Here is a 16603-nt window from a genome sequence, read left to right as displayed (position 1 = left end):
AACTGGGAAGGGGGGCCTGCAACAAAGAGCAATGGACTCTTGGCCCCGCCCCCCATTGGGCTTTGTCAAAGCCCGAGTCCCCATGTTCTCTGGGAGAAGTGCTTCCTGGCTCTAATCCCCTTAAGCCTGAAATACCTGATGGGGAGAGGTACAGCTCCTTGCCTTGCTAGAGCGTGTCCTGGGGAAAAATCTGGCATCACAGAGATTTCCTGATAAACCTGTGAAATCTGCTCTGCTAAGAGTGCTTTCATTCATCTGATAAGGGTCCAAGAGGAAATGAGTATGTCTCCCAAAGTTTCTGCAACTCTCTTCCTGACAGACACTGACTCAGACTCTGAAGCCCTCAGATTTCTTTGAAACGTTATCTACTGTTTGATCCTTGCCGCCCTGTATTCCTGTGTATTACAACCCCATAAAAGGCTATGGAGGAGGGTGCTTGGGTCCTTTTTTCCCTCAGAGAAACTGGCTGCTGCGGGCCTTTTTCACCCCTGAGGAACTGGCCATCTCTCCTCTCCAAGCAGATCACATCATATCTGTCATATTAATTCTCATCTGTGGCACTCTGGGGGACTTATGGAAGTCATCCCCACATGCATCATTCAAACAAAGAGCCAAGAAGATGATTTCTCAGATAAATTAATTGGTGTCCAATTCCCAGAGATGGTGTATGGTTTTAACGTGATCACTCACAACCCCATGAAGGTTTTAACTCCCACTGAGGCTGGACCATGAAACTAGTTTTTGATATCTACACTGTGAACAAAGTTAGTTCCTGGCTAGCTCCTGTTAATGTTCTTTCTTACATTGTGACAACACTAAGTTTCTGCAGTAAGCTCTGTGTCCGTGCAGATTTATTTTCTGAGTGATCACGAGAAGGTTCTGGCTATTCTTTCCGGGCCACTTGGAAGACATCTGTCCCAAACAGTAACGGCTTTGCCAGGTGGAACAAAATTCAATTCTGATAACATCCTTTGATGCTGCTTACTCATCCTTCCCTTCAGGCACTGTCTAAGCCAGGTCTTTCCTGAAGGATGAGGATGAAGCTGCTTTCTTCCCACACACACACACACGCACACACACACACACACACACACACACAATCTCTTCCCATTCTGTCACTCCATTATTCTTCTAAAGACCAATATTCAGTGCAGACTTCACTGTGTCTGTTTAGTGCTATTTACATGTTAGCCTATTAGCTGTAATTTTAAAAAATTTGAGTCTCTGAGTACATCAAAGATGGAGAACCTTCCTTATCTAAGCTACATGTTGGTGGCTCCCCCTCACAGGGGTCACATTACAAAGTGCACCTTCCACCTCCCAGTAGGGACAAAGCAATTTTTTCTAACTCATGGTCGCTCCAAGAAAAAGCATTAGGGAACGTGTGTGTGAGGTTAAACTGCTGAACAGTTTGTTCAAAAGTCATTAAGAATTTCAAAATGGTAAAGTTAGCAGGTGAAACCTACCACAAGCCTTTTTCTAAATGACTTTACACATTGTGAGCCCAGAAAACCCGCCCTCCCTGGCCAGACAAAGAGACACTTTTATTCTTTAAGTAAAATTAAGGCCAACTTCAACTTATAAAAAACCCACAGACCGAAAGTTAATGTCACCCTTAGTGGTGTGAGAACTAGAGACTTCCCCTCTTAAGATGAACAAAACAACAAGTTTACTAAATGCCTTAATGATACCCAAGTACTCAGAACAATGGAAGTGGGTGCCTGCTCGTGTTGATCCTCTGAGACAACGATATCAGTGAGGACAGTGACACCAGTGCAGGATCAGCTCTAGTGGTCAGAAGTTTAACCAACACATGTGCTGGAGGGACATCCACATCTGTGACCATTCAGGGATCTGCTACATCTATGAGACTTATATCTCCCACAGTATGGGACCTGCTCGATGTACCCTCCAGAGTAAAGGACAAGTTACTGCATCTCTATCTCCATTTAGTCCATGTTAGAAAAACAAAAGGTGTTTTGTGAAGCCTCTGGTGAAATTAATGTAAAAGTTAGCCCTGGCTGGTGTGGCTCAGTGGATTGAGGGCTGGCCTGCAAACCAAGGGGTTATGGGTTGGATTCCCAATCAGGGCGCATGCCCGGGTGGCAGGCCAGGTCCCTAGGAGGGAGCACATGAGATGCAACCACACATTGATGTTTCTCTCCCTCTCTTTTCCTCCCTCCCTTCCCCTCTGTCTACAAATCTTTAAAAAATACATACAAAATCCCAGATACTAGAGCATGGCCACATCCTCTGCAGCACTAGAACAACAGCCCCTGATAAGCTTCTAGACCTCAGGGGACTTGGAGGGTCTTAATGTGGGTTGTTGTGTGAGCAGGTAGCCAGGCCTCCTCACCATGACCTGGGTTCTGCCACACCCACCAACACATGGATGGGTGGGCAGAGCAGCATCCACCACAGATGGAAGTGATACATCCTGGATTAGACAAGGACAGGTGTCCAGACCATTCACACCTACCCCTGCAGTACTGTGACCTGTCCCATACCTGGCACCTGTGAAATCGCAGAGTTTACTCCTGGTAGTTAATAGAAAACAGAAATGGTCCACTCACTTTCAGTTCATTCCAGCCCTGAATTCCCTCTTTCACATACACACAGACACACAGACACACACACACACACACACACACACACACACACACACAATCAGTCACTCCCTTGCTGGTTCCCTGGCTTCTAGTTGGCCTTACCCATTGACACAAAAATACCACGAGACAAAGCTAACTTGTTTATGAAGCCAAGGCGTGTCTGGAAATATGGGACTGAAATTTGGCTTTTCACAGCTTTCCCAGGTCACGTGGACGCTGCTGTGCCCCAGAATATGCAGTCAGAGCCAGTGGTATGCATTTCTACTGGAACTGGACTGGTAACATCTAGCCCCTAATTTTGCCTTCACTTCCAAGCCTGTCCTGCATATCTCACCTTCTCCATGCCTCATCCCAATTTCTTTGTTGGTCTGACTACTGTACTCTCAAATGATCTTCCTGACTCAAATTTCCAAGCTCCCTTGACTCCTCTTCTGTATTCACGGTGTTCCCAATCTTACGAAGTCTCATTACCCTTCAAACTCCTAGGTCCCTATGGAATGTTCCTTTTCTTCTTTCCTTTGTCTCTTACCTGCTTCTTGTTTCATAACATAATTTTGCTGCTTAGTATATATGGTTTACCCTCTTGTCTCAATCTAAGAACACTAATCTGTGTTTTCAAGACCTCAGCTTTTTTGCCCACCCTGGGTCTCTCCCTGCACGCCCGTCCAAGCCTGGGAGAATGGCTCCCCTCTCTTACCTGAACCAGCTCCAGTGGCTCCTCCCTCAAGAGTTAGTTCAGCCTCTTGCTAGTATGGCTCAGCCCTGTCTTGAGCTTCCCTAACAAAACCCTCCTGTATTGGATGGCCTTTAATCCATACAATGCCTAACATCACCAAAGTCTTATCATTTCTCACCGTGACTATGAGAAGACCACATTTATTTTTGGCCCCACCCTATGTACTCCTTTGCTTACCCACAATCCACCTCTGACCAATTCTTCAAGGATTTTAGCTTAGTACTGCAGGGATAGGAGGAGCATTGAATACAAAACAGAACCATAAAAAAGTCTCATTTCCCATTTCCCAGGTTCTGGTTGCAGACTTTAGGAATGGGCACATGGATTTTTAAAACACCACAAGAGAAATCAAAGAATGAGTCAGAACTGATACCTGACCTGAGTTCCAGGTCACTGAAGGCATGAGACAGGGTCTCCCAGTGCAGGCCTGTGGGGGCTGATGTCACAGGGGCCTGCGTGTTTACTAGAGATTCTGAGTTTCATGACAGAGTATTTTTAAAAATCTGTATGAACTTGTTACTCGAAGGTGAGTGAAAAAGTATATGTCATGAGAACACTGGATGGTTAGGCTGCTGCAGAGGGGCATGGTTTCACACCTCCCCTTTCTATCAGATTCTAAGACAGAGGCCACTTTCAAGCAGCCTGGTCCCCAGAAAAATCTGGGCATTCAGGTCATTATTTGTCATGGATGGTGATTCAGAAGGGAAGCAGAAATATTAGAAAATTTATTTGGGAAGTCTTAGACAGGTTTTTAAAAAAATGTAAGATTTGAAAATATGGCACTGATTAACACCCTGGACAAGATGACAGGATTAGCTAATTACAGGTGATGTCAGGTGATGTCAGGTGGGTGATGTCAGGTGATGCATGTAAAACATGCATCACACAAACTTAAAGGGGCAAGAAACACTATTAAAGACCATGTGATAATGCAGCAACTCTGAACTCAACACCCCTGAAACTAAAGGCTGGGGGACCTTAAGAAGAGGAGAAAGAATTGTAGGCATCTCCATTTGCTAATTGGCTTTATAGAAAAGGAAAGTAAAACATTTCATAAAATCTTTAAAATAAGGTCTTTTATATCATGGTTTAAAGTTCATCACGTAAGTTGGGTTTCTATCTTCCCGCAGAGACTGAGAAACTGTGATGTGGAAGATCAAATTTTAAGAGATGGGACCAGGCCCTTGTGACAGATGCTCTCTGATTCACAACACGGGCAAGAAGATTTTAAGGAGACTCACGTGTATTTCAAAAGGGCAAAGAGAGAGTCTGCAATTACAAATTGCAAATACATTTCTGAGGAAACTGCTCTGAGAAAATGGAAACCAGAGGCCTGCAATCAGAAAGAATCTGTCTAAAGGCAAGTCACTCTGAGGGAACATTTAGTTCTCTAGCTCATAACAAAATGGCTTTCTGCACAGCAGAGGGAAACACAACCAAATGTCTCTTTTATCCAAGGCAAAGTTTTTCTATCTATCAGTTATTGCAATTTATAAAGAAGTGGATTTTTCCAGCAAATTATAAGTGGGTACAAAATAGCTGAGAGTCGCTGAAGAGACCCAGCATCTGATCTCCCAAACCGCCATGCTTCCGGAGCTTTCCATTACAATGTTATGTTTTTCTCCACAGTCACCTTTCCTTTGATCAAATGTCTTCCATATATATATATTCTTGATGCTACAACATGGCTGGAGCCACCTGATTTGACTGATCAGTTACCCAAATGAAGGGTAATTGATGTTGACCACGTAGTTTTTTTCTGATGCATGTTTTCTATGAAAACTAAAATGAAAATTTAAATGGCCACTTGAAGTTAGGAAGCTTCACCCTCACACTTCACCTGCAGTCTCTCCAGGTTTGGGTGATGCCCTTTTCTCCAAGAGATACCAAAAGGCCCACCAGGTCTAATTTAGCTTCAGAAAGGGTGAGGTCATTTCTAATTCCATGGGTATCAGTTTGAAGTGGAATATTTGCGCTGAAGCCTTGGTTTTATTACAGAAGTTTCTAATTATATCCTGTGATCAAAGACAACAGATGTACTCGATGTATGCAAATACTTTTATTGCCATATAAATAAGAATACTTGAGAGTTTAGAAATCTTTTGAAAGACGTCAAAGCGAAAGGCAAAGATCAGTGTTGATACCCAGGTGTTGTCCATTCCCACTGTCTACAACCATGTCCAGATGACGTTTGTATGTTTGCCTGACAAGGGACAAGGCTCAAATACCACAAGTTCATCACCTGCTCCCATTGTCATTGCTGGACAAATGCTTCTTCTTTGAAGGACTTGGTGTCACCTCCACTGTGGAGATGGTACAAATGAAACCAACCAGAGGTGGGATTTGGTCTGAAATATGACTGTAAGTCAACATTCCTGACAAGGTCAAGTCACATTTTTAAGTATTTATTGACTCAATGCAAATCTTTTAAGAAATATTCACCTTGAGAACAAATCGATTATGATAATGCAAAAAGCTTTATTTAGAGTTTGATCACAAAGGGGAGGGGAGAAGGGTCACTCATGTTGCACATGCAGCCTAAGGACCCAACTCTCAGCAGAACTGATGGGGTTGGAGGCTTTACACTGGTAATTCCCAGCGTCCTCCCTCTGGACGGGGTCTATGGTGAGGCTTCTGCGGTCCTGGGACAGCTTCCTTCTCTCCGAGAGCTGAAGATTCATGCCATTGAACAACCACTGGGTGGAGACTGCATTTGTGTCGCAGGTCAGGACCACGGCATCCTTATTCTCTGTGACTATGGGGTCGCTGACTAGGAGGGTGGGCTTTCTCACAGGTTCTGTGGAGAAACAGAGAATATGACTGATTGAGAGTGGGCTTGGGATGTGAAGCCATGCTGCTTCCTCAGACATCTCAGCCACTCACAGTCCACAGTGAGCTATGTAAAGGTCACCAGAGTGTGGTCCTGACATTTGCAGAAGGACAATTATCAAAGTTCAGGTAACAACATGTCAGGTCTGTGGGACTCTGCTTTAGGGACTGTCTCTCCCTGTTTCTCAGTTTCTTCTCAAGGAGAATGAATTCTTGGCCGCCATGTTTCATTATGTTTGCCATGAAATATTCACAGTATCTGATCTAAATCATAGGACAGAAGAGCTGCTCAAATCAGAGGCATCTGTTATTGATAAACTCCAAGAGATATCAGATACCCTGGGTTAATACCTAGCAAATGAAGAGCTTAAGAAGCACATTGTATCCTCAGTTGCTTTCTGGGGATGCTTACTTTTCTCTGACTTCTTCTAAGTCCCCCAGGACTATCAGCCAATATCCAAAGAATTGTCGAACTGCTATCTCCACACACAGTCTCAAGTGGAAGCCCACACTCCACATCTGCCGAGATGTGATTCTTGGGGCTGAGGTGTAGTTGGTGACCGGCTCAGGAGCCTTGTGACTCAGGCACCCATTAAACTGTTACTCACTCAGCCCTTCTTAGGAGTTAAAGCACTGCCTGACACAGGCTCCTCAGGGTCTAAGGAGTCAAGATTCCAGGGACAGGTTTTCAGAAAAGGGCTTCTGACCTCAGCTCTGTGAGAATTTCGAGGACTCCTCAGACCAGAAGCTGACCAAGCCCTGAAGCCATTTCTCCTGGCCATGGTCTTGGGAAGGTGCTCTGGGGACTGAACTGAGACTGGTCTCTCTCTGCTAAGTTACTTTCATTACACTGGTCCTTCTGTCTGCAGTGACTATCTGCAGGGATGGAAACTGGGTAGGGAACAGAGATCTTGGGGAGTTTGTCTCCACTGGGGGTGTCCTGCACTAAATATGCCAGATCCCAACCTGGGGCGTGATGCAGAGGGGCATGGAGGCGGAAACCAGAGTGTCAGTCCTGTGTTTGAAGTAGAATTCATCCCACCCGACACCCAGAAGTCAGAGAGCAATCACTCACGGTACACATTAAGTCGTCCGAATCCTATTTCTTTTTTTGAACCTGGAAGGTTGACGACTACCGTATAGACGCCTGCATCCTTCATGGTGACCTTGTTTATCAGCAAGGACCCATCATAGACGACATTCTCTCGACCGGTGTATGCAGCCTCATTTATGAACATTCTTAGGTTTATTAAAAAAGACGCGATAGCCTGCTGTTTCTTTGCCCCGTCTCCCCTGTACCAAACAAAGCCTGTATAATTGGGAGGTACATTGCGGAGACGCAGACGCACATTTTTCCCTTCGGCAACGTTGGTCGACACAATAGCAAGCTGCGCAGTGGTGGGCGGGCTCCAGAAGTTTAAGAGTGAGACTAGGAAAGAAGAAAGACATTGATCAATGTTTGGATCTATGTATTGGGAGGGAAAGATAAAGTCCTGGATCCCCAAAAGGTCTCTCTTATCTCAGCCTTGGTCTGTGAGTACGTATGAGTGTGTTTCCAATGGTGAACGTCAATGGCAGGCCACGGTTACTTCAGATCTTCTGAACCTGTTACTTTTTTCTGTTTCAGACACTCTCCTCCAGGTGTTGGCGTGGCTCACCCCCTCACTGCTCTCAGACCCCTGCTGACACTCAGAGGCATCTTGAAAGATACCTGTGCTGACAACCTTCTCTAAGATTCTGTCTTCATTTTCTGACCTGCCTCTGCTCTGCTTCACTCATGGTGCTTGTAGATGCCTGACATAACATCTAGGTCATTCCTTGTCCCTCACTCTCCCACAGATCGTGAGTTCCATGTGAGCAGAGGCTTATTCTGATTGTTTTTGTACCTTTAGTGACAGCAACAAGCTGCAAATGCCTGAGGGTGAGTGAATGACTGATCCCAGGGTCCTGCACCTTCTGCGGTATATTTGCTTATTTCTGTAGTAAAGGCAATGTCCAGCATGCCTGGTTAATTTTTTTTTGGTATTTCCTGCCATAAATCATTATCATCATCATCATTATTACTATTATCAATTTTCATAATTCAATATGATGAATAACTTAAGAAATGAACAGCAATTGAGGTTTTCCTGCCTCTCACCACTTCCAGATTATGAGATTTGCTTCTTGCTGAGCCTCCTTCTCCATTGGACTCTGCCCTTTTTTTCTTTACTCTCAGAGAGAGTCCAGACAGAAGCCTCCCGTCATTTCTCAGAGCACTGGTCTCTTCAGCAGNTCCAGCATGCCTGGTTAATTTTTTTTGGTATTTCCTGCCATAAATCATTATCATCATCATCATCATCATTATTATTATCAATTTTCATAATTCAATATGATGAATAACTTAAGAAATGAACAGCAATTGAGGTTTTCCTGCCTCTCACCACTTCCAGATTATGAGATTTGCTTCTTGCTGAGCCTCCTTCTCCATTGGACTCTGCCCTTTTTTTCTTTACTCTCAGAGAGAGTCCAGACAGAAGCCTCCCGTCATTTCTCAGAGCACTGGTCTCTTCAGCAGACCCCAGCCAGTCTCTGTGTCAGATCCTTAGTCTACCCCAAGGAATTGTCTCCTACTCACCAACCAGCAGGAGCCCTTCCCAGTGGATAGGTCTTCTGTGGGAAGAGACTGAAGAAGATCCCATGGTGTATGCTGTCTTCTCTGTGGCTCCCTCCTTGAGAAAACCTTGAGGTCCAGTAAAGCTCACAGGCACCTCTGTCCTGACTGGTGCAATCTGCTGTGTTATATACCTGGGCACTGAGTTTATTCTGGGGAAGATTGTGGTTTTTGTCATATGACTGGGGGTGGGGTCTGTGCCCAGGACCCTCCCACTCCCTGACCTCATTTTTGCCACTCTGTCCTTTCTTACCATCTTACTGGCCCCCTATATTTTGGTGTTTGGGAACTGTTAAAAGCCTCTGAATACCACACACAGGACACACTCAAACACACACAGAGAGGCACACACTCACATGCTGTGTTGGAAAAGCACAGGCCTGGAGTGACTGGGTTTCACGCATTCCCCACAGCTCCCTGTGAGGTACGCAGTAGCCACTCCCTCAGCCCGCTCTCTTTCGCATTTGACTTTTTCCTTCAGAGCAGGAGTTCTTGGGCTGCTTCAGAAAAGCCTGTCACAGGGATGTCAACCCTGCTGTGCATCAGATCACCTATGAAACTCTGTAAATATTGTCATACCCAGGTGACACCTTAAATGCTGCTTCACAAAATATAACCAAATACACTGAAATAGAGAACAGGCTGACAGTGACCAGAGGGGAGAGGGGAGGGAATTTCAGGGTAAATAAGGGAGGGATTTAGAAGAACCTATATAAAGGATACATGGACAACAACTGAGAAGGGTGGAAATGGGAGGGAGGGGGGAGCAAGGGGGGTGGGGTGGGATGGGAGTAATAGATAGAAAACTGTACTTGAAAAATAAATAAAGAAATTGGAGAAGAAAAAAAAAATGCTGCTTCAGCAGCCGCCTACCTAACATGGATACCCAACTAGAATGAGACCTTGTGATACGGATGGAGAAGACCCCTTCCACTTCTCTCATGTGCAGGGCAAGTCTCCAAATCCTATTAAACTGGAGGTTCTGTCTTGGCAGTGGACCAAATACTCTGCAACTAACAAACCCTCAGGAGAGGTTGATTTTACCGGCATGTAAATCTCATTGGCAATAGCAAGGCTGATGGAGTCATATGTGTTCTGAGACGATGACCTGCTCACCCCAGCCTCTGCTGTGTCTTGGTCTTGGGTCTGACAGCAACACACAGAGAGCCCCAAGTGACCCCAAAATGGGGGCTATTTCTGTTTGTGACACAGAAACCCAGCTGGGCACCGGGTCTCCCCATGTTCTCAGGTGCTCTGAGAAGGTTCTATTTCCTCCCAACAGGAGGGTCACAGAGGTGATGGGTTGAGAAGGGGTCAGTCAAGCTTCATGATAATTGCAGAGAGAACCTTTCTTTTATCTCAAGTTGTCACCAGACTACTTTTGTTTCCAGGGACAAAGACTCAAAACCAGAGGCCTCAAATGGACCTGCAGTGACTGGGGACATGTCCTGCTTGTCCTTGAAAACAGGACTTTGGTGAAAGGCCAGGTGTCTGGGGGCTTCCTGGTCACAAAGGGACAGTTTCAGGGAGACTATTTCTTTCCCTGTCTGCTGGTGGAGCCTGTACTTGTTTTCGCTGAGTATTGGGACAACCTCAGGTTTCTGCCTGCAAGGCTTTCTTACGGTCACCTCGCCTTGCCCACACATGGTGCCATTGCTGTAGGGAGCGGAAGAGAGATCCCTGAGGGAGCAGGGCTGCTGAACCTGTCAAAGTCAGAAATGCACACATTTATCAAGTGTTTGTGAGCCAATCTTACATCATATGCCTGGAAGCAACATCTCAGATCCCGCTAAGAATGGCAGTTTTGCAGCTTACTATGTACATTAAAATCAAAGTAAAAGATGAAAAGAGCTGCCTGAAATTAATTAGGAGGTAAGAGAAAGCATAGCAGGGGAATCTCTAGAACTGGATAAAAAGCAAAAAGGAAGAACTATATACCTTTTTGTTTTTACAATGGTGGGAACAAGATAATTAACTTTCACAGCACATAGACAGGGTAGGCAAGAAGCCAGATCACATGAGAAGCTCTGTGGTCCCTGTTCTGGTGCCAGAGCTCTGCCTTTCAATGGTTTAATAAAGAGAACTACTCTATATTGTAAGAGGTACATCATCTCAGATGCATAAGAACAGAAGACAGGGCTCACTGAAAGCTCTATGCCTGGGATGTAGCCATCCGCCATCATCATCCGCCCTGGTAGGAATTTCTGATCAGAGCATCCTGTGTGGTTACTTTTGCTCACCAAGCTTATCACATTTACTGCACAGCCCCTTTGTTGTTAACAGTTACTGGAAGGAGCAGTGGGAGAGAACGGGCTTGAGGGAGGGGCCTAAAAGGGCCTTTTACATCATGTGATAAAAAAAGATGTAATCTCCACCTCCTTAGCCAAAGCCATATTCATGTGTAAATTCGCTGTGTGTTGTCTGTGAGGCTCAGAGTCAGCCTTTGGAGGGAAGGTGAAGACATGTAGCCAGTGTCAGGGCTGCACCAGGAATGCTGACCAGGCTCTGAAAGGTGCTCTGTCCCTATGGGTCCCTGGCCCCCTGACTCCATCCCGGGGCAGGGTGAGCCCAGTGAGAAGACAGACACTGTGCAGAATGTTCTGAGTCCATTGTCAGGAGAACCTTCTCCTTAGGGAAATGGGCTCTTTCAAAAGATCTCTGTCCTCAAGGCGCAAACAAAATGGCCCTGTGAGAGCTCTCCTGAGACTTTTGGGAAAGGATTCTGGTATGAAGTGTCAATCCCCACAATGCCCTGTGGGTCCCTCATCACAACATTGGAGTGTTGCATCCAAGTCATCTGTGTCCCTCTCTGCCACCTGCTCCAGGCCTCCCCGCAGGGCCCAGGAGCTGGAGCAGCTCCATGTGGAGACTTGACCAGGGGACCCTGTGGGTTCTTCTGTTACAGGAGTGCAGGGCCCACGGGACCCTGGGCCCCTCTAAGATGAAGGTAACCACAGATCCTGGGTTCTTCTGTCCCGTGCTGTATGGGAAGTGTCCCTGAACCCACAGGACAAGCTGGGGTGGAGAGAAGTCTCCAGGGACCACAGGCAGATGTCTCACAACCAAAGACCTTGGGGATGGGGAGTCATTCCCTGAGTTTCTGAAGTCAGGGTGTGCTCGGTCCATCTTGGGTAATAACACTACCTGGGGTGAAGAGGGCGCCAGAGAATGTGCCAGGTCAGGTCTCTATGAAAAAAAGAAGGAACAGGCTGCTGTTCCAGTCATTTCTTGTGGCTGGATGCAACTTCTCAAGGTCACTTACAAGTTGGGGACAGGGAGGGCTGTGGTTTTCTGGGAATAAAGGGGATGCAAACTATCAGACTTAGGAGGTCCCTGCTCTCTCTCCTGATGATACAAGGGGTAAAGGTCCAAACCTGAAACATCTTGAGCCTTTGGTGACCTCCTCCCATGTGGACCTCAATTTCTTCATGTCTATAACGAACATGCCCTTACCTCAGTGTTACACAGGGTGACAGGCTTCCATTGTGTGCTTTCTCTTATTCATTTAATGGGTGTTTCCCGAGCATCTGTGATGTGTCAGACATTGGGCTGGGCCTGGGGATCTCCACAAACTATATATATAGATGTATAAAAACTTTGTGCTTATGAAGTTCATTTTGTAACAGTGGGCCAGGCTTTCAGGTAAACCACAGCAGTAAAAATTTAATTACAAACCAAAGAAGGTCAGTGCATAAAACTTTCTGGTGCATCCAGAGTTTGTACTTGAGTCTAGGTTGTTCTGAGGGTCAGAGAGGGCACTTCTGAGAAAGTGACTTTTTGCCTGAGAACTGAAGTGTGAGTGGCCATTGGCCCAATGAAGGACCGAGCATGGTAAGGGGCTACACTGGTCTTTGGTGGGCGGATGCCTGGCTGGTTGGAAAAGCTGACAGAATCCAGTGTGGGGAGCTTGAGAGTGAGAAGGCCTGTGGGCTGAGTGGTGTGCTGAGAGTCAATCTGCTGAGCTGTGGTTGCTGCTGTGGTGAGATCATCAGCCCCTTGGGGGAGGCTCCTCTCACTGATGGACAAGCAGAAAAATGTGCAAGGAAAAGTCTTGTTACAGTTAGGAATTTTCTAAAATTTCCTACTGAACTTATACTTTTAGCAGTATTTCATATGTGTATGTATAATTTTCAACATATCTGTTGAGTTACAGCTGACATAGAATAACTTGAACATTCAGGAGGAATCCAACTTGTTCGGTTTTGCCAGATGGATGCACCCGAGATGTGGGCACAAAGAAGACGACAAACACTTTCCTTACTGTTGTGTCTCCTCAGGCTCTTTTGTAGTTCTTCATTTTCCCCTTTCCCACCCACTTGCCCAGTGTTAAAAACCAAAAACCGTCACCGGTTTCTGTCACTATAAATTAGTCAGCAGTTTTTAGAATTTTCAAAATTTAAAACTACAGGTGAAGGTGGACTTTTTGACTGAGCACAATTATTTGGAAATAGTTATTTTTTATCAGTTCGCTCTATTCCCATTTAAAGATGTAGCAAATTTATTTTTCCATTCCCTATTTATGGATATCAGTGTTGTTCTTAATTTGGGGCTTTTATGAGTAAACCTGCCTTGAGTATTTATGCCAAGAAGGTCTTTAACACAAATAATTAAGTGTTTATAAAACCACTAAAGAGCTAGAGAAATGCAAGGGAAGGAGGTGCCACTGGGAGTCTGGTCTCAAGGTCGCAGGGCCACAGCCCCACCCGGACGTACACCAACACCTGTTCTCCACATAAACCTGTGTTGGCCACAGCCCACCCATCTGTCACCTCAGCAGCAGAAATAATGGTTCCATCTCACTTCCAGCTTCTGAATTAAACACAAGTGCATCTCAGAGGCTGAGTCTAACTGACATCTGGAATCTCAACCACCAGGCTTGAAGAAAGACAGTGTTGAACCGTTCAGTCCCTGACAGAGGAGGAAACATGGAGAGGGGTGGATGGAGCACAGATGCCAAGTGCCCGCAGACCACACATGGCATGTCTTACTCCACCTGCAGGCTGTGACTCTGGGTGTGTGGCCACCTCGAGAAGACTCAGGTTTCTCGTGTGACATTGTAGAAAGGTATTTGGACTACTTTCCTCATTCTTAGAATGGAGAGACCAAAACTCTTCAAATTTTTCTAATAATAAGGATGATAAGCATGTCTTTTATCTTGATTTTAGGCCACTCCTGGGCAGACTATGCAGAGTCACAGGGGGAGGGCAGTTCACCAGGAAGACCAAGGGCTGCTTGGGAGCCTGGAATTTCACTGTCAACGTAAACATTGTTTAAACTTGTAGAGAATTATAATGAGGTCATTTGAATCAAACTGAACACAAATGCTGGGAAGCCCAATCTCAATAGATTGAAAAAACTCCTTATAGGTTTCTATAGCTCATTTAGTAAGTTCATGATATAAGGTAGATTGTAGTTTTTGGGAAGGTTGATCTATATGTCCCTTTCCCTGTATTCATAAGGTAATCAGTGACTATTTAGTGAGGAGAAAAGCTGTGTGTTTCCCAAAAGAAGTAGACATCCATTTGAGGAGCCCTGTAGGGAGAGATCTTGGCCAAGGGAAACTAAAAGCTTCTGAACACTCACCCAATTCCTTTTTAATTGTACCGTCTGTATGCTTAACCAATCTAGAGAACTGGGGTGATGGGCACAATAAAAATACTGTACAGGAGGTAAAACATTCAAAACAAATTGCACTCTTTGCCCAGTGAAATGAGTCTCTCAGTCATTGTAACTCACCAGTATCAGCCCATCATTACCCACCAAGCAGAAAATGTTTCTGCCTTCCTTCATGGACATAAACATTAAAAAAAAAAAGAAATCAATCCTATCTATAGCGAGTCAATTACCTACAGTTTTCATATGTACATGAGCTAACACATTTGGCTTTTTAAAAGATTATTTCCTAATGTAAAAAAATTACTAAATAATGTATCCTACTTTAGCTTGTAAAGTGTATAGCAAATGTTCTATCTGTCCAAATAAAATTTTGGAAAATCATTCCATGGCTCCTGAAAACATTTCCTTCTTTCTTTAAATTAATTTAATTTATGGTCATTCAATTTATCCAAATGTCATCATCTCGAGAATATAAATATGTATTACTTACAATTTCTAAGTTTTTCTCACTAAGTTGAGGTATTCCCTTGAAGAATAGCAACATCCTTAGCAAAAGTCAATTATTGGAAAAAAAGATAAATCCCAATTGAGAATTCTCAATTTAGACATGGGAGATGCTAAATCCTGGGACAAATAGGGTAATTCATGCTAATCAACCTCACTGCTGGTTGCAAAAGCAGCAGGGTGCCTGCCCCTCAATGCAGGGGGTAGAGAATGATATTTTAAAACCCAAGATGATCTCCTGCTCCTCTGTCTAATTCTTTATCATCCCCTCCATGGGTTCTCCCTACTTCTCCTCCTCAGGCCTCTCCTTCCTGTCCCACCTAAGACTGGCTTTCTCCCAGCCGCTCCCTGTTCCAGCTGGCTGTCCCTTTAGGACCCCCCAAAGCCTGGCACCCAGCTCCCTCTCCGTGAGGCTGCTGGGTGGGAGAGCATCATTCAGGTCCAGGCTCCCTTCTCAATGTCTGACCTGTCTCAAATTTAAGGTCGGACTCAGCAGTTTTTGTTCAGGCAAATTTTGAGGAAAAAATTATTATTTAAAGGGGGAAAAACCTTAGCGATATCTGAGCAAATCAATTTAGTTTAAGTTTACTTGATTTTAGCTATAGGACCAATTTGCAGCTGTCGACAAACGCGTGTGCTTTGTGGGAGCTGTGTTTCTCGACAGTGAGACTATGTTTGCCAACAGAGGAGACCGTGTTTCTAAATATGTTCTTGAAAGTCAGTCTAAGGAATGCTGGCTGGTTACATTCTAATATTGGAAATTGAGGTTTCTAAAGTTAAAAGTTCAAATGAAATTGGGAAGAAATTGTATGGTTTTAACAATAGAAGGCAGTAAGGGATGTAAGGGATGTAAGGGATGAAGATGCAGTTTAGAAGAACAGATTGAAAGTCAGTTGTTCTAAAAATAGTTATTCCTAAAGGAATAAGTAAGTTTGCCAAAGTTGCAGAAAGATTTGTGAAGGCTGTAAATGTTACAGTGGTCAGGTAGCAGGATGCAGCCAGGGCCCCTCCGAAGAGGGGTTTGTAGTGGGGTCTAGAACTCGGGGTGTCCAGGAAATATTAAAAATATAGAAAGTCCTCACCCCCACAAGTCTGAACTGGGGTTGACACACATGGAGCAGGGCCATTGAGACTTATTTTGCATGTCAACAGTTGGCCAGCTTCATACCTGATATGCAAAAATGGTTATTTTTATGTATCTATAACTGCTGCTTTCAGCCAGGGCGATGGGAGTGACTTCATAACTGGGAGGTAGCTGCCCCTCGTTACAGCACCTGCGTGAAAGCTCGGAAATTGTTGCTACGCACCAGGGGACTCCATCCGCCCATACTTACTATGGCAGCCCAGAAAAGATGGAAAACCACCGGAGTGCTGGCAGGTGTGGCCGGTTGTGAGAAGAGTCGGAAACCGGAATGCAGAGGAAGATTCACGCAGGGATTTAAACTCAGGTAGGGCAACCAAGCGTGTGGACCATGTGGTTTTGGGGGGAAACCATACAGTTGTGGGGCTCCCTTAACCACGGTGTTTTTGGAAGCAGGAAAGCATAATGTAGCAATCATGTAGAGGTCTCTCTTAGCAGTTTGGAAGAGTGCAGGAGAGAGGTTGTGGGAAGGAAAGGGGTGAAAGGACTCTTGCTGGTGGGCCATGAGGAGGTGG

The 16603-nt window shown here is 45.0% G+C and overlaps 1 protein-coding gene across 1 annotated transcript in view; it reads right to left on the bottom strand.

The window, feature by feature from the left end:
• Positions 1–5861: 5861 nt before the first annotated feature.
• LOC118994459 (carcinoembryonic antigen-related cell adhesion molecule 21-like) overlaps positions 5862–16603 on the bottom strand; it is a 32902-nt gene continuing 22160 nt past the window's right edge. Inside the window, exons 2-3 of the mRNA XM_037057096.1 lie at positions 7250–7603; positions 5862–6142 (exon numbers count right to left, since the gene is read on the bottom strand). Of these exons, the coding sequence (XP_036912991.1) occupies positions 5862–6142; positions 7250–7603 (635 nt within the window). The remainder of the gene's footprint in view (positions 6143–7249; positions 7604–16603) is intronic.

The sequence above is a fragment of the Sturnira hondurensis genome, unplaced genomic scaffold (assembly GCF_014824575.4).
Source record: "Sturnira hondurensis isolate 20B ecotype Veracruz unplaced genomic scaffold, ASM1482457v3 Scaffold0009322, whole genome shotgun sequence".
NCBI lineage: Eukaryota > Metazoa > Chordata > Mammalia > Chiroptera > Phyllostomidae > Sturnira > Sturnira hondurensis.
This window is presented reverse-complemented; position numbering and strand designations above follow the sequence as displayed.